Source organism: Oncorhynchus gorbuscha, linkage group LG01, assembly GCF_021184085.1.
Source record: "Oncorhynchus gorbuscha isolate QuinsamMale2020 ecotype Even-year linkage group LG01, OgorEven_v1.0, whole genome shotgun sequence".
NCBI lineage: Eukaryota > Metazoa > Chordata > Actinopteri > Salmoniformes > Salmonidae > Oncorhynchus > Oncorhynchus gorbuscha.
This window is the reverse complement of record NC_060173.1, coordinates 5781245-5800315: the sequence shown is the minus strand read 5'-3', so window position 1 is coordinate 5800315 and position 19071 is coordinate 5781245. Positions and strand designations below refer to the sequence as shown.

Here is a 19071-nt window from a genome sequence, read left to right as displayed (position 1 = left end):
GTAGATTTATATTCACGCCTCGTTTTGTGTTCCAGGAAGTAGATTTATATTCACGCCTCGTTTTGTGTTCCAGGAAGTAGATTTATATTCACGCCTCGTTTTGTGTTCCAGGAAGTAGATTTATATTCACGCCTCGTTTTGTGTTCCAGGAAGTAGATTTATATTCACGCCTCGTTTTGTGTTCCAGGAAGTAGATTTATATTCACGCCTCGTTTGGTGTTCCAGGGAGTAGATTTATATTCACGCCTCGTTTTGTGTTCCAGGAAGTAGATTTATATTCACGCCTCGTTTTGTGTTCCAGGGAGTAGATTTATATTCACGCCTCGTTTTGTGTTCCAGGAAGTAGATTTATATTCACGCCTCGTTTTGTGTTCCAGGAAGTAGATTTATATTCACGCCTCGTTTGGTGTTCCAGGGAGTAGATTTATATTCACGCCTCGTTTTGTGTTCCAGGAAGTAGATTTATATTCACGCCTCGTTTTGTGTTCCAGGTGTACAAAGGAAAAACACCTGCATTCTTGATTGCTTCCGGCAGGTTTTACAGTATTATAAATAACTGTCCCAAACGGCACCCTATTCCCTATATAGTGCACTACTTTAGACCAGAGCCCTATAGAACCCTATTCCCTATATAGTGCACTACTTTAGACCAGAGCCCTATAGAACCCTATTCCCTATATAGTGCACTACTTTAGACCAGGGTCCTATAGAACCCTATTCCCTATATAGTGCACTACTTTAGACCAGAGCCCTATAGAACCCTATTCCCTATATATAGTGCACTACTTTAGACCAGAGTCCTATAGAACCCTATTCCCTATATAGTGCACTACTTTAGACCAGAGCCCTATAGAACCCTATTCCCTATATAGTGCACTACTTTAGACCAGAGCCCTATAGAACCCTATTCCCTATATAGTGCACTACTTTAGACCAGGGTCCTATAGAACCCTATTCCCTATATAGTGCACTACTTTAGACCAGAGCCCTATAGAACCCTATTCCCTATATATAGTGCACTACTTTAGACCAGAGCCCTATAGAACCCTATTCCCTATATAGTGCACTACTTTAGACCAGAGCCCTATAGAACCCTATTCCCTATATAGTGCACTACTTTAGACCAGAGCCCTATAGAACCATATTCCCTATATAGTGCACTACTTTAGACCAGAGCCCTATAGAACCCCATTCCCTATATAGTGCACTACTTTAGACCAGAGCCCTATAGAACCCCATTCCCTATATAGTGCACTACTTTAGACCAGAGCCCTATAGAACCCTATTCCCTATATAGTGCACTACTTTAGACCAGAGTCCCTATAGAACCCTATTCCCTATATAGTGCACTACTTTAGACCAGAGCCATATAGACCCCTATTCCCTATATAGTGCACTACTTTAGACCAGAGCCATATAGACCCCTATTCCCTATATAGTGCACTACTTTAGACCAGAGCCATATAGACCCTTATTCCCTATATAGTGCACTACTTTAGACCTGAGCCGCCATATAGAACCCTATTCCCTTTATAGTGCACTACTTTAGACCAGAGCCCTATAGAACCCTATTCCCTATATAGTGCACTACTTTTTACCAGAGCCCTATGGAACCCTATTCCCTATATAGTGCACTACTTTAGACCAGAACCCTATAGAACCCTATTCCCCATAAATAGTGCACTACTTTAGACCAGAGCCCTATAGAACCCTATATAGTACACTACCTTACACCTGAGCCCTATAGAACCCTATTCCCTATATAGTACACTACTTTAGACCAGAGCTCTATAGAACCCTATTCACTATATAGTGCACTACTTTAGACCTGAGCCCTATAGAACCCTATTCACTATATAGTACACTACTTTAGACCAGGGCCCTATAGAACCCTATTCCCTATATAGTACACTACTTTAGACCAGAGCCTTATAGAACCATATTCCCTATATAGTACACTACTTTAGACCAGAGCCTTATAGAACCCTATTCCCTATATAGTACACTACTTTAGACCAGGGCCCTATAGAACCCTATTCACTATATAGTGCACTACTTTAGACCAGAGCCCTATAGAACCCTATTCCCTATATAGTGCACTACTTTAGACCAGGGCCCTATAGAACCCTATTCACTATATAGTGCACTACTTTAGACCAGAGCCCTATAGAACCCTATTCCCTATATAGTGCATTACTTTAGACCAGAGCCCTATAGAACCCTATTCCCTATATAGTGCACTACCTTACACCTGAGCCCTATAGAACCCTATTCCCTATATAGTGCACTACCTTACACCTGAGCCCTATAGAACCCTATTCCCTATATAGTGCACTACTTTAGACCAGAGCCCTATTGAACCCTATTCCCTATATAGTGCACTACTTTAGACCAGAGCCCCAATGAATAGGATGCCATTTGTGTGTTTAAAGTGGAGCAGAGAGTGGGTGTCAGAGAGTGGGTGTCAGATGAGTGGGTGTCAGAGAGTGGGTGTCAGAGAGTGGGTGTCAGAGAGTGGGTGTCAGAGAGTGGGTGTCAGTGAGTGGGTGTCAGAGAGTGGGTGTCAGTGAATGGGTGTCAGAGAGTGGGTGTCAGAGAATGGGTGTCAGTGAGTGGGTGTTACTGCTTTTATCATGTAGTCACCAATCTAAGCATTTTATTACCTTTCAGAGACTAAACATTATAATGCTTTTAACACACACATAGAATTACAGTAAGTAGTCATTCTAGTTCTATGGCTTTTTAAAAAGGCTCTGTGTCTTCGGTAAAGCCAGCATTGTCATGGGCTTTCTCTTGCAGGTTATAACAGTTTTTGGCAGGTTTTACTTTCCTCTTCATCCCCTTCCTGCCGATATCCTCCTTGACAAAGGGACCTTCGTCTTTAACCGTGTCTGTGTCTGGGCACTCCATGTCCTAGTATACAAGAGAAATAGGTATTGAGATGTCACACTAGACCCAGGCTGAACACGTGCACTTTATTGGTAAGACTTAGCATTGAGTTTCTCAAATAGCGGTGTAGTACTACTGTAATTACAGCTATGCGCTACGCTATCACACTGTGCCCGCCGACGAACCATCAAACAGGCAAAGCGTCAATACAGGACGAAGATTGAATCCTACTACACCAGCTCTGATGCTCGAGTTATTTTAATTTATTTATTCATTTTTTACCCATTTTTTTTCCCCAAATTTTGATCTTGTGTCATCGCTGCAACTCCCCAACGTGCTCGGGGGGCGAAGGTCGAGTCACGCGTCCTCTGAAACATGAACCGCCAAACCGCGCTTCTTAACACCCGCCCGCTTAACCCGGAAGCCAGCCGCAACAATGTGTCAGAGGAAACACCGTTCAACTGACAACCGAAGTCAGCCTGCAGGGGTCCAGGCCACCACAGGGAGTCGCTAGAGCACGCTGAGCCAAGTAAAGCCCTCCCGGCCAAACCCTTCCCTAAACCTAACCCTTCCCTAACCCTAACCTAACCTTTCCCTAACCTAATCCTAACCCTTCCCTAACCCTAACCCTTCCCTAACCCTTCCCTAACCCTTCCCTAACCCTAACCCTTCCCTAACCCTTCCCTAACCCTTCCCCTTCCTAACCCTTCCCTAACGTAACCCGGGCGACGCTGGGTCAATTGTGCGCTGCCCTATGAGACTCAACGATGACTACCGGTTGTAATAGCTGTCCCGGACGACTGTGTGATCACGCTCTCCGTAGCCGTTGTGAATAAGACCTTTTAAACAGGTGAACATTTACAAGGCCGCAGGGCCAGACGGATTGCCAGGACGTGTACTCAGAGCATGCACTGACCAACTGTCTTCACTGACATTTCCAACCTCTCCCTGACCGAGTCTGTAATATGTTTCAAGCAGACCATCAGAGTCCCTGTGACCAAGAAAACCAAGGTAACCTGCCTAAATGACTACCGACCCGTAGCACTCATGTCTGTAGCCATGAAGGGCTTTGAAAGGCTGGTCATGGCTCACATCAACACCATTATCCCAGAAACCCTAGACCCACTCCAATTTGTATACCACCCAGACAGTTCCACAGATGATTGCACTCAACACTGCCCTTTCCCACCTGGACAAAAGGAACACCTAGAGATGGTTGTGGACTACAGGAAAAAGAGGACTAAACACGCCTCCCCCATTCTCATCAACGGGGATGTAGTGGAGCAGGTCGAGAGCTTCAAGTTCCTTGGTGTCCACAATCATGTTCCTAACACACCAAAACTGTTGTGAAAAGGGCACCGCCTGGTACGGCAACTGCTCAACATCAGGTGCTACAGAGGGTAGTGTGTACGGCCCAGTACATCACTAGGGCCAAGCTTCCTGCCATCCAGAACCTCTATACCAAAGACTCCAGCCACCATAGTTATAAACTGTTCTCTCTGCTACCGCACGGCAAGCGGTACCTGGATCACCGAGACCAAAAGGCTCCTTAATAGCTTCTACCCCCAAGCCATAAGACTGCTGAACAGCTAATCAAATGGCCACCGGACTGTTACATTGATACATATTACCGTGACTAACCTGTACCCCCGCACACTGACCCGATACCGTGTATACAGCCTCCTTATTTCTATTTTATTGTGTTTATTTATTTTTTAATTATTTTACATTAGTTTATTTAGTAAATATCTTCTTAACGCTTCTCTTTCTCTGTTGGTTAAGGACATTTCACGGTACGGTTGTATTCGGGGCTCATGTTCACGGTACGGTTGTATTCGGGGCTCATGTTCACGGTACGGTTGTATTCGGGGCTCATGTTCACGGTACGGTTGTATTCGGGGCTCATGTTCACGGTACGGTTGTATTCGGGGCTCATGTTCACGGTACGGTTGTATTCGGGGCTCATGTTCACGGTACGGTTGTATTCGGGGCTCATGTTCACGGTACGGTTGTATTCGGGGCTCATGTTCACGGTACGTTGTATTCGGGGCTCATGTTCACGGTACGGTTGTATTCGGGGCTCATGTTCACGGTACGGTTGTATTCGGGGCTCATGTTCACGGTACGGTTGTATTCGGGGCTCATGTTCACGGTACGGTTGTATTCGGGGCTCATGTTCACGGTACGGTTGTATTCGGGGCTCATGTTCACGGTACGGTTGTATTCGGGGCTCATGTTCACGGTACGGTTGTATTCGGGGCTCATGTTCACGGTACGGTTGTATTCGGGGCTCATGTTCACGGTACGGTTGTATTCGGGGCTCATGTTCACGGTACGGTTGTATTCGGGGCTCATGTTCACGGTACGGTTGTATTCGGGGCTCATGTTCACGGTACGGTTGTATTCGGGGCTCATGTAACAAATAAAATTTGATTTGATTTGTATTGCCACTTTTTTTCTAGGATCAGATGTCCTAACGTTGTTTGGCTGACAAGCTCCTTGTATTGCTGGTTATGTTGTATTCTGACATGGTAATAAAAGTTAGCATGTCTGTCTTATGTCTCTTTCACCTGTTTTAATTCGTGATGGACGCCACACCAACACATCTTCTTGTACTTCTTTGACCAAAAGCAGAAGAGGTTACACACCGGTCGTAGGAGCCACGGTTTCACATCTTGACTCCTGGTGTGTCCTGTCGGAGATAGAGACCACTTTCAAGTTCAGAGAATGACACATCCTCCAAACAAATTCAATTTGGTTCTCGGAACGTTGTGGAGAAATTTAGAATTCAAGTTATCGAAATGAGAACCTTCTATTAAGAGATGCTACAGGAACACTAGTGTGCTAGATGGGATAGCTGGTAGGTATGTGGTATACTGACAACACGTTAGACCCACTGCAGTAAATACATGGTACACCATATATCATGTCTGCCAAATAGACTTTCCATCTCTGGTCAATCAGTACTGAATGAGATCATTAAATCAGTCTTTCTCAGTGCAGTTGTACATATATAATCAATGGTTTTCTAAATGGCCTTTGTGTGAGTGTAAAGTACCACACGCATTAGGGACATATTCTATAGCAGATGTAGTTAAAGACAGACAGACAGACAGACAGACAGACAGACAGACAGACAGACAGACAGACAGACAGACAGACAGACAGACAGACAGACAGACAGACAGACAGACAGACAGACAGGCAGGCAGGCAGGCAGGCAGGCAGGCAGGCAGGCAGGCAGGCAGGCAGGCAGGCAGGCAGTGTGTGTTGAACCTTTGCAGAAACAGACAGGTCATGTGATGACAGACGAGTACTGGAACCACAGCAACATAACTTAAGAGGTTTAGACCACCGTGTCTTTCAGACAGTAGCCATTGATTCCTGCTGATTAAGGTCTCTTTGCAGCAGGACCACAGGAATGTATAATAGCGGAGTGACTCTATAGCTCTGGAATGGGCTGACGATCTATTCTTCACAACAGATCCTTATATTCCAATGACATCATTTTCAGGAGACAAGCACAGCAGCAATATAACATTTTGAAAGCTGCTCGTCCAATCGGCATCCAGGATCTACCCATTTAAAAAAAGTTTATTTGATTCTGTCATCTAATGTTTGTGCTGATGAATCCCCATTCTATGGTTCTAATTACAGTGGGGCAAAAAAGTATTTAGTCAGCCACCAATTGTGCAAGTTCTTCCACTGAAAAGATGAGAGAGGCCTGTAATTTTCATCATAGGTACACTTCAACTATGCCAGACAAAATGAGGGGGAAAAATCCAGAAAATCACATTGTAGGATTTTTTATGAATTTATTTGCAAATTATGGTGGAAAATAAGTATTTGGTCACCTACAAACAAGCAAGATCTCTGGCTCTCACAGACCTGTAACTTCTTCTTTAAGAGGCTCCTCTGTCCTCCACTCGTTACCTGTATTAATGGCACCTGTTTGAACTTGTTATCAGTATAAAAGACACCTGTCCACAACCTCAAACAGTCACACTCCAAACTCCACTAGGGCCAAGACCAAAGAGCTGTCAAAGGACACCAGAAACAAATTGTAGACCTGCACCAGGCTGGGAAGACTGAATCCGCAATAGGTAGGCAGCTTGGTTTGAAGAAATCAACCGTGGGAGCAATTATTAGGAAATGGAAGACAAGACCACTGATAATCTCCCTCGATCTGGGGCTCCACGCAAGATCTCACCCGTGGGGTCAAAATGATCACAAGAACAGTGAGCAAAAATCCCAGAACCACAAGGGGGGACCTAGTGAATGACCTGCAGAGAGCTGGGACCAAAGTAACAAAACCTACCATCAGTAACACACTATGCCACCAGGGACTCAAATCCTGCAGTGCCAGATGATGATCCAGAAGAAGATTGGGAGAATGTCATATGGTCAGATGAAACCAAAATATAACTTTTTGGTAAAAACTCAACTCGTCGTGTTTGGAGGTCAAAGAATGCCGAGTTGCATCCAAAGAATACCATACCTACTGTGAAGCATGGGGGTGGAAGCATCATGCTTTGGGGCTGTTTTTCTTCAAAGGGACCAGGACGACTGATCCGTGTGAAGGAAAGAATGAATGGGGCCATGTATCGTGAGATTTTGAGTGAAAGCCTCCTTCCATCAGCAAGGGCATTGAAGATGAAACGTGGCTGGGTCTTTCAGCATGACAATGATCCCAAACACACCGCCCGGGCAACAAAGGAGTAGCTTCGTAAGAAGCATTTCAAGGTCCTGGAGTGGCCTAGCCAGTCTCCAGATCTCAACCCCATAGAAAATCTTTGGAGGGAGTTGAAAGTCCGTGTTGCTCAGCAACAGCCCCAAAACATCACTGCTCTAGAGGAGATCTGCATTGAGGAATGGGCCAAAATACCACCAACAGTGTGTGAAAACCTTGTGAAGACTTACAGAAAAGTTTTTGACCTCTGTCATTGCCAACAAAGGGTATATAACAAAGTATTGAGATACATTTTTGTTATTGACCAAATACTTATTTTCCACCATAATTTGCAAATAAATTCATTAAAAATCCTACCATGTGATTTTCTGGATTTTTTTTCTCATTTTGTCTGTCATAGTTGAAGTGTACCTATGATGAAAATTACAGGCCTCTCATCTTTTTAAGTGGGAGAACTTGCACAATTGGTGGCTGACTAAATACTTTTTTGCCCCACTGTATGTGTCAACGCTGCAGACACACAGTACCTGTGATGAAGGAGATGAGCAGGCCAGCAGTAACGGTGGCTGAAAACCCAACGGCACTATAGTACAGATAGGACATGGAGTACCAGTGATGAGCCAGAGACGACCTGTGGAAGACAAAGGAGTTACAATATCCTGTTGTCCACAAAATCGCCTACAAAATAAAGGTTGCAAAACATTGCTAACTCTCCACGTTGCTAACGATCCACGTTGCTAACTGTCCACGTTGCTAACTGTCCACGTTGCTAACGATCCACGATGCTAACTATCCACGTTGCTAACGATCCACTTGCTAACTATCCACGTTGCTAACTATCCACGTTGCTAACGATCCACGTTGCTAACTATCCACGTTGCTAAATATCCAGAAATCCTAGTTGGAGAATAACACATTTCTTGTTTATTCTATTCTCTCTGGGGGGATTTTCCAAAAGGGATTTCTGGAAAGCATCAAAAATGTGGGGAAATGTTTGGAATTCTGCACCCTTAACTACAAATCACTTGGATGTAAAGTATGGGTAATCCAACGTCATCTTAATTTCATTACTTGTTTGTTTATGAGAATGTGTAGTGTGTATTCAAGGTTTTTAAAAGGCTTCTGAAGTTTCTAATTTCCACTTTTTAAAATGTCAAATTTGATTTTGCCCTAACGAAAAATGTATCAAACCCGATCTAAAAAAAAAAGTATATTAATTATAATAAAAATAATAATAAAAATGTCCTTGTTGCTGCAGGATTATTTTCCTGCTGTAGCAAACTGGCTCAAATTAAGATCCTCCATCTGTATTATAGAGAGGTGTGTATATATACTGTACTGTACATAATACAATACCTCTAGTGTATCATAGCTTAGTAAACGTGGGTTGTGTTCAGTGGGGAGAAATCGTTTTTAAATATCTTGAAGAGGGTCAGGCACAACCTGAACTTGTCCAATAACAACACAGATTCCATTAAATCGTTTTGCTACATGTTCTCCCGAACTGAACATGGTCCAGGTGACAGAGACTATACAGTAGAGTGGTAGGGTCCAGGTGACAGAGACTATACAGTACTATACCTTGATGTTAGAGTGGTAGGGACCAGGTGACAGAGACTATACCTTGATGTTAGAGTGGTAGGGACCAGGTGACAGAGACTATACCTTGATGTTAGAGTGGTAGAGACCAGGTGACAGAGACTATACAGTACTATACCTTGATGTTAGAGTGGTAGGGACCAGGTGACAGAGACTATACAGTACTATACCTTGATGGTAGAGTGGTAGGGACCAGGTGACAGAGACTATACAGTAGAGTGGTAGGGTCCTGGTGACAGAGACTATACAGTACTATACCTTGATGGTAGAGTGGTAGGGACCAGGTGACAGAGACTATACCTTGATGGTAGAGTGGTAGGGACCAGGTGACAAAGACTATACAGTACTATACCTTGATGGTAGAGTGGTAGGGACCAGGTGACAGAGACTATACAGTACTATACCTTGATGGTAGAGTGGTAGGGACCAGGTGACAGAGACTATACCTTGATGGTAGAGTGGTAGGGACCAGGTGACAGAGACTATACAGTACTATACCTTGATGTTAGAGTGGTAGGGACCAGGTGACACAGACTATACCTTGATGGTAGAGTGGTAGGGACCAGGTGACAGAGACTATACAGTACTATACCTTGATGGTAGAGTGGTAGGGACCAGGTGACAGAGACTATACCTTGATGGTAGAGTGGTAGGGACCAGGTGACAGAGACTATACCTTGATGTTAGAGTGGTAGGGACCAGGTGACAGAGACTATACCTTGATGTTAGAGTGGTAGGGACCAGGTGACAGAGACTATACAGTACTATACCTTGATGGTAGAGTGGTAGGGACCAGGTGACAGAGACTATACCTTGATGTTAGAGTGGTAGGGACCAGGTGACAGAGACTATACCTTGATGTTAGAGTGGTAGGGACCAGGTGACAGAGACTATACAGTACTATACCTTGATGTTAGAGTGGTAGGGTCCAGGTGAGAAGGTGGCACAACGGTGGTGGGGTCAGATGAGTTCACTTGAAGACATCCCTCTATACTGAGAGACAGAGGTCTAGTGTTGATGTCTAGAGCAGGGTAGATGAAGGCTCCAACACCTGCCCAGAACGACAGGGCGATGCCCACTATCAGACCGCCGGCTGCTCCCTGAAGGCAGACGTCATCAAGTCACAGTAAAACTTTTACAACCTTCAGGTTTTTATCGTTTATAATGTCCCATAGTAAGGCTTATGGTAACTTATGTTAACAGCTGCCCAGAACGACAAGGACGACGCCCACTATCACCTGCAGCTCCCTGAAGACAATCAGTACAGCACACGGACTCTATTAAGGGGGGTGATAAATAACTAATTTATAAATTGATAACTGAATTTATATAGATGTATGTAGAATTGCTTGTGTTTTTAAGTGAGTTTTGGTTAAAAAAAACAATTCAAGGATCAGATTCTTGGATTAAAGCCTAATTTCTCAATCATTCATTATTCTTAATAGTGAAATAGGTTCTTAGTCCAGGAACTAGACTTTAATCTGTCTGGAAGCGCTGTGGTGACAACGAAGAGGTGTTTTCTGACCATAGAGTTGGTCCAGGGGAAGATGATTCCCAGAGAGAAGAGACCCAGCATGGGACCACCACACATACCATGGATACTCAGAGCTGCCTGGGAAACACACATCAAGACGTATTAATCACATCGGCATCAGCACGTACTGGTCCTTCAAACACTAACGGGGACCGTGGTTACCTGGACAACCCCTCCCATGTAGGATGCAGCAACCGCCATAGTAGTGCAGGCGACGCCGAACACGATACCTGCAGAGGTAAAGATGGTAGAGTGTGTACATTGGCATTAATCTTCACAAGCTGGGCTCCAATTTATGGCCTATATTATAGTAATAACTGGGGAGTTATTCTAATAGGGTAATAACTGGGGAGTTATTATATTATAGTAATAACAGAGTTATTCTAATAGGGTAATAACTGGGGAGTTATTCTAATAGGGTAATAACCGGGGAGTTATTATATTATAGTAATAACTAGGGAGTTATTCTAATAGGGTAATAACCGGGGAGTTATTATATTATAGTAATAACTGGGGAGTTATTCTAATAGGGTAATAACCGGGGAGTTATTATATTATAGTAATAACTGGGGAGTTATTCTAATAGGGTAATAACTGGGGAGTTATTCTATTATAGTAATAACTGGGGAGTTATTCTAATAGGGTAATAACTGGGGAGTTATTCTAATAGGGTAATAACCGGGGAGTTATTATATTATAGTAATAACTGGGGAGTTATTCTAATAGGGTAATAACCGGGGAGTTATTATATTATAGTAATAACTGGGGAGTTATTCTAATAGGGTAATAACTGGGGAGTTATTCTAATAGGGTAATAACCAGGGAGTTATTATATTATATTAATAACTGGGGAGTTATTCTAATAGGGTAATAACCGGGGAGTTATTATATTATAGTAATAACTGGGGAGTTATTCTAATAGGGTAATAACTGGGGAGTTATTCTAATAGGGTAATAACCAGGGAGTTATTATATTATATTAATAACTGGGGAGTTATTCTATTATAGTAATAACTGGGGAGTTATTCTAATAGGGTAATAACTGGGGAGTTATTCTAATAGGGTAATAACCGGGGAGTTATTATATTATATTAATAACTGGGGAGTTATTCTAATAGGGTAATAATCGGGGAGTTATTCTAATAGGGTAATAACCGGGGAGTTATTATATTATATTAATAACTGGGGAGTTATTCTATTATAGTAATAACTGGGGAGTTATTCTAATATGGTAATAACCGGGGAGTTATTATATTATAGTAATAACTGGGGAGTTATTCTAATAGGGTAATAACCGGGGAGTTGTTATATTATAGTAATAACTGGGGAGTTATTCTAATAGGGTAATAACCGGGGAGTTATTCTAATAGGGTAATAACTGGGGAGTTATTATATTATAGTAATAAGAGTTATTCTACTATAGTAATTACTGGGAGTTATTTTATTATAGTAATAACAGAGTTATTCTAGTATAGTAATAACAGAGTTATTCTAGTATAGTAATTACTGGGAGTTATTCTAATATAGTAATAACAGAGTTATTCTAGTATAGTAATAACTGGGAGTTATTCTAATATAGTAATAACAGAGTTATTCTAGTATAGTAATAACTGGGACTTATTCTAGTATAGTAATAACTGGGACTTATTCTAGTATAGTAATAACTGGGACTTATTCTAGTATAGTAATAACTGGGACTTATTCTAGTATAGTAATAACATAGTTATTCTAGTATAGTAATAACAGAGTTATTCTAGTATAGTAATAACAGAGTTATTCTAGTATAGTAATAACAGGGAGTTATTCTAGTATAGTAATAACTGGGACTTATTATATTATAGTAATAACTGGGACTTATTCTATTATAGTAATAACTGGGACTTATTCTAGTATAGTAATAACTGGGAGTTATTTTATTATAGTAATAACTGGGATTTACTGGGACTTATTCTTACACAGTCCTTTGCTGATCCAGCCGCTGGCTTTGTTGGAGAGGTTAGTACAACACTGCTTAACGAAGTCTTCATAGGTCACCGTGGCCAGGGCATTGATGCTGGCTGCCACAGTACTGAGAGAGGCAAGGACTGGGAATTAGTTCAGATCTCCTAAAGAATACTGTACTTAAGTTAGAGTGCAATGAAGGCAAGCCAATGTCATTCTGGGTTGGGTTTTCCCAAAGCCTTAGTTTGTAAATACATTGAGGATTGACCTTCCGAAACACTGATTTTACAATTACTCTCTTGTGGCTGCGTTGTGGACCAAAATAACATCCTACTTTAGCTACGAAGGCTTTGGGAAAACTAAACTATTTAAAATGATCTACACAGTGATTCCTCTAACCTGAGTGTTCCACTGAACGCACAGGCAACAAACAGCCCTGGAAGACCAGGATAATCCCCCAGAATCTCCATGACAAAATATGGCATGAGCTGTAGAGACACAGAGGGAAAAGGTCATGGCATGAGCTGTAGAGACACAGAGTGAAAAGGTCATGGAATGAGCTGTAGAGACACAGAGTGAAAAGGTCATGGAATGAGCTGTAGAGACACAGAGAGAAAAGGTCATGGAATGAGCTGTAGAGACACAGAGTGAAAAGGTCATGGAATGAGCTGTAGAGACACAGTGAAAAGGTCATGGAATGAGCTGTAGAGACACAGAGAGAAAAGGTCATGGAATGAGCTGTAGAGACACAGTGAAAAGGTCATGGCATGAGCTGTAGAGACTTAAGGGGAAGTTAATGAGTACTGGGTAGCAGAGCACTGGAGACTGTATCAATGTCGGCCACTAGACACCAGGGTTGGAGTCAATTCCATTTCAATTCAGTCACTTCCTGAATTGAAATGGAATTAACCCGAACTCTGTAACGACCAGATGTGAATTTAAGGGTTAGATATTACTGCACTGTTGGAGCTAGAAACACAAGCATTTCGCAAAACACCCGCAATAACATCTGTTAAATGTGTGTATGTGATTAATAGAATTTGATGTAGAACAGCCCCACTAATTAGACAGTATTGACCTATGTGGTTTGTGGCTGTGACAGAGTAAGAATTGGAGAAGACAAGGTAATTAGGGCTAGAAATATAACAGTGTTTGTGTCCCAAATGGCACCCTATTCCCTATATAGTGCACTACTTTAGACCAGAGCCCTATAGAACCCTATTCCCTATATAGTGCACTACTTTAGACCAGAGCCCTATAGAACCCTATTCCCTATATATAGTGCACTACTTTACACCAGAGCCCTATAGAACCCTATTCCCTATATATAGTGCACTACTTTAGACCAGGGCCCTATAGAACCCTATTCCCTATATAGTGCACTACTTTAGACTAGAGCCAATAAGACTTTATATAGGGTGACATGGGACACACACAACCAGAGACACTTATTGGTGTAGAAAGGATAGTAACAGTAACCAGGTGACCTTCCCTGATGTGTTTCAACTGTCTTTGTGCTTGCCTCCACCCCCCTCCAGGTGTCGCCCATCTTCCCCATTATTGTTTTGGGGCGGTAGGTAGCTTAGTGGTTAGAGTGTTGGGCCAGTAACTGAAAGGTTGCTGGATCGAATCCCCGAGCTGACAAGGTAAAATTCTGTTGTTCTACCCCCTGAACAAGGCAGTTAACCCGCTGTTTCCTTGGTAGGCTGTCATTGTAAATAAGAATTTGCTCTTAACTGACTTGCCTGGTTAAATAAAAAAATAATCTGTGTATTTATACCTGTGTTCTCTGTTTGTCTGTTGCCAATTCGTTTTCTTCCAGCGTTTGTTTCCCCTGTTCCTGCCTGTTTCTTGCTCTTAAATCAGACACATGTTTTCATTGATAAATTAATCAGAGCCATATTGTATTTGTATATAGGCTCTGACATTAAAAAGGCTATGACATCACTCTCCTTTCTCGGTCACAGCAATACCGCAGCCTGCCATACGTCTAGGCTACCAGTCTATTTCCTTTAAGCGTTTGTTTTTCTTTGGCTGCTGGATGAATGGTAACCAAGCGTGCTTGTCTATTGGATGAATGGTAACCAAGCGTGCTTGGCTATTGGATGAATGGTAACCAAGCGTGCTTGTCTATTGGATGAATGGTAACCAAGCGTGCTTGGCTATTGGATGAATGGTAACCAAGCGTGCTTGTCTATTGGATGAATGGTAACCAAGCGTGCTTGGCTATTGGATGAATGGTAACCAAGCGTGCTTGTCTATTGGATGAATGGTAACCAAGCGTGCTTGTCTATTGGATGAATGGTAACCAAGCGTGCTTGTCTATTGGATGAATGGTAACCAAGCGTGCTTGTCTATTGGATGAATGGTAACCAAGCGTGCTTGGCTATTGGATGAATGGTAACCAAGCATGCTTGGCTATTGGATGAATGGTAACCAAGCGTGCTTGGCTATTGGATGAATGGTAACCAAGCGTGCTTGGCTATTGGATGAATGGTAACCAAGCGTGCTTGTCTATTGGATGAATGGTAACCAAGCGTGCTTGTCTATTGGATGAATGGTAACCAAGCGTGCTTGTCTATTGGATGAATGGTAACCAAGCGTGCTTGGCTATTGGATGAATGGTAACCAAGCGTGCTTGTCTATTGGATGAATGGTAACCAAGCGTGCTTGGCTATTGGATGAATGGTAGCCTAATATTGGTTATGTAGCTAGCAGTCATGTCAGAAAATGTGCTTATGATTTAGGCCCATATAACTAAATCAGACAATGCTTCTGTTTTATCATTAGTCTACATTTTAATGTTTTTATTAACCTACCACTATTTTAATTCAAACGCCTGCATTTACAACCCAAAATAACAACGTTTGCTCGTAATACAGTCCTTCGACCACTACGAGTCGTGCTCCGCTACGGTCTGAGATACGCACACCTTCCTGACAAGTTCATGTTTGATACAGTAAATATCAACCTTTTAGGGATAAGTGGGGCTTTGTGTTTACACACTTTCTCTGGTCTGGTGTACTGCTGTAAAAAGGGATAACCAGAGACATTATAGATAGTAGTAGTAACCTGGTCTGGTGTACTGCTGTAAAAAGGGACAACCAGAGACAGTATAGATAGTAGTAGTAACCTGGTCTGGTGTACTACTGTATAAAGGGATAACCAGAGACATTATAGATAGTAGTAGTAACCTGGTCTGGTGTACTACTGTATAAAGGGATAACCAGAGACATTATAGATAGTAGTAGTAACCTGGTCTGGTGTACTGCTGTAAAAAGGGACAACCAGAGACAGTATAGATAGTAGTAGTAACCTGGTCTGGTGTACTACTGTATAAAGGGACAACCAGAGACATTATAGATAGTAGTAGTAACCTGGTCTGGTGTACTACTGTATAAAGGGACAACCAGAGACATTATAGATAGTAGTAGTAACCTGGTCTGGTGTACTACTGTATAAAGGGACAACCAGAGACATTATAGATAGTAGTAGTAACCTGGTCTGGTGTACTACTGTATAAAGGGACAACCAGAGACATTATAGATAGTAGTAGTAACCTGGTCTGGGGCTGTGACTGACTGGGCGGTCCATGGATCACAGTTGGCGTAGAAAGCATACATAATGAGACCGGAGAACACCGCGCACACCAGGATGACCAGCAGGCCCAGCAGGTTGAAATACAGAGCTCTGAGGATGTGGATGACAGACAAATGATACTGTAAAAAAAAAAAAAAAATCACACAACCAGATATAGAGCTCTTTTCACATCAACCGCTATCGCAAAGTGCTTTACAGTAACTCAGCCTTGACACGTGGATAGCAGACAAAGGTAGTGATATTAAGCATCCTGACTGTTCCACACAAGACACTCTTAATAATAATAAAAGTATGCAGTACAATCAAATCAAATGTATTTATCCTCTTCGTACATCAGCTGATATCTCTAAGTGCTGTACAGAAACCCCAGCCTAAAACCTCCAAAACAGCAAGCAGTGCAGGTGTAGAAGCACGGTGGCTAGGAAAAACTCCCTAGAAAGGCCAGAACCTAGGAAGAAACCTAGAGAGGAACCAGGGTATGTGGGGTGGCCAGTCCTCTACTGGCTGTGCCGGGTAGAGAGGAACCAGGCTATGTGGGGTGGCCAGTCCTCTACTGGCTGTGCCGGGTAGAGAGGAACCAGGCTATGTGGGGTGGCCAGTCCTCTTCTGGCTGTGCCGGGTAGAGAGGAACCAGGCTATGTGGGGTGGCCAGTCCTCTTCTGGCTGTGCCGGGTAGAGAGGAACCAGGCTATGTGGGGTGGCCAGTCCTCTACTGGCTGTGCCGGGTAGAGAGGAACCAGGCTATGTGGGGTGGCCAGTCCTCTTCTGGCTGTGCCGGGTAGAGAGGAACCAGGCTATGTGGGGTGGCCAGTCCTCTACTGGCTGTGCCGGGTGGATATTGTGTTGCAGTTGTCATCCAGATCTGTCTCGAAGGACCATAGAGTAGCAGCTTGTTGGAGTGGAATCCGAAAAACACGTGTCGGTTCTGGATGGTGGACTGGTTTCAACTATGGCGGATCCATAGAGCAGGCCACATCAGTACGGCTCGGCTCAGTAGTGTGAAAACGGTATATGTCTTTAGTGAAGGAATGTGCTCAGTAGTGTGAAAACGGTATATGTCTTTAGTGAAGGAATGTGCTCAGTAGTGTGAAAACGGTATATGTCTTTAGTGAAGGAATGTGCTTACAGTTTGGCGTGTGTCTCAGTTTTGCAGGAGATGCATCTCTGTATAGTTGACTGGTTGACCCCGTAGATGCCCAGCCAGGTGAAGGTTCCCCCAACAGAGATGGTCCAGAACGTATGACGTCTCAGTGGGTCAGGGTCAAAGCTGAGGGCATAGAGTCGTATTCATGAAGTTAATAGGGTACCGCAGAGGGTCCGAGGCCAGATCTCAAAATACTCTTTCTGTGTCGTAGACTGGGTCAAAGTTGAACCTTTATTCACTTGTTAAACTCAGAGGGGAGGAGATTAGGTTAAAGCCTTGAGACATTTTAATTTTATCTTTATAGGCAAGTCAGTTAAGAACAAATTCTTATTTTCAATGACAGCCTAGGAACAGTGGGTTAACTGCCTGTTCAGGGGGCAGAACGACAGATACCTTGTCAAAAAAGGGATTTGAACTTGCAACCTTCTGGTTACTAGTCCAACGCTCTAACCACTAGGCTGCCCTGCCCTGCTGCCCCATTTGAGATGTGGATTGTGTGTCATTCAGAGGGTGAAATAGACAAGACAAAACTATCGAAGTGCCTTTGAACGGGTTTTGGTAGTCGGTGTCAAGAACTGCAACGCTGCTGGGTTTTTTCACGATCAACAGTTTCCTGAATCAAGAATGATCACAATTTAGTAAAACATAGCAACGGAAAATGGAACAAGAGTTTCTTATTGGACTAAATTATATAGTCCCTCCTATTCGTCCAATCATAAAGGGGTTGTTCATTCACTTTTTGGGAGGATGGAGGGAGCGGGGGTTTAACCTTATTTTCAATTCACCCAGGGTGTTGTCTTTATAAATCCAAACCTTTCTATGTCTACGAACAGATTATTTAGCAACGTCCAGCATGAGGAAAAAATCAAGTCTGAACTTCACATTGAAATACATTGTGTTCAACAGACCGTGTGACAGACAGAGAGTCTATGGGAAAGCAGGGTAGCCTAGTGGTTAGAGTGGAGGGTTGGCAGGGTAGCCTAGTGGTTAGAGTGGAGGGTTGGCAGGGTAGCCTAGTGGTTAGAGTGGAGGGTTGGCAGGGTAGCCTAGTGGTTAGAGTGGAGGGTTGGCAGGGCAGCCTAGTGGTTAGAGTGGAGGGTTGGCAGGGTAGCCTAGTGGTTAGAGTGGAGGGTTGGCAGGGCAGCCTAGTGGTTAGAGTGGAGGGGCGGCAGGGTAGCCTAGTGGTTAGAGTGGAGGGGCGGCAGGGTAGCCTAGTGGTTAGAGTGGAGGGGCGGCAGGGTAGCCTAGTGGTTAGAGTGGAGGGTTGGCAGGGCAGCCTAGTGGTTAGAGTGGAGGGGCGGCAGGGTAGCCTAGTGGTTAGAGTGGAGGGGCGGCAGGGTAGCCTAGTGGTTAGAGTGGAGGGTTGGCAGGGCAGCCTAGTGGTTAGAGTGGAGGGGCGGCAGGGTAGCCTAGTGGTTAGAGTGGAGGGGCGGCAGGGTAGCCTAGTGGTTAGAGTGGAGGGGCGGCAGGGTAGCCTAGTGGTTAGAGTGGAGGGGCGGCAGGGTAGCCTAGTGGTTAGAGTGGAGGGGCGGCAGGGTAGCCTAGTGGTTAGAGTGGAGGGTTGGCAGGGCAGCCTAGTGGTTAGAGTGGAGGGGCGGCAGGGCAGCCTAGTGGTTAGAGTGGAGGGTTGGCAGGGCAGCCTAGTGGTTATAGTGGAGGGTTGGCAGGGCAGCC

At 43.7% G+C, this 19071-nt stretch overlaps 1 protein-coding gene across 1 annotated transcript in view; it reads right to left on the bottom strand.

Annotated features, from left to right (window-relative positions):
• Positions 1–2633: 2633 nt before the first annotated feature.
• slc5a12 (solute carrier family 5 member 12) overlaps positions 2634–19071 on the bottom strand; it is a 24256-nt gene continuing 7818 nt past the window's right edge. Inside the window, exons 6-15 of the mRNA XM_046343915.1 lie at positions 17380–17520; positions 16214–16343; positions 13053–13141; positions 12668–12780; positions 10875–10942; positions 10704–10790; positions 10085–10278; positions 8107–8210; positions 5460–5581; positions 2634–2913 (exon numbers count right to left, since the gene is read on the bottom strand). Of these exons, the coding sequence (XP_046199871.1) occupies positions 2743–2913; positions 5460–5581; positions 8107–8210; positions 10085–10278; positions 10704–10790; positions 10875–10942; positions 12668–12780; positions 13053–13141; positions 16214–16343; positions 17380–17520 (1219 nt within the window). The 3' untranslated portion in view covers positions 2634–2742. The remainder of the gene's footprint in view (positions 2914–5459; positions 5582–8106; positions 8211–10084; positions 10279–10703; positions 10791–10874; positions 10943–12667; positions 12781–13052; positions 13142–16213; positions 16344–17379; positions 17521–19071) is intronic.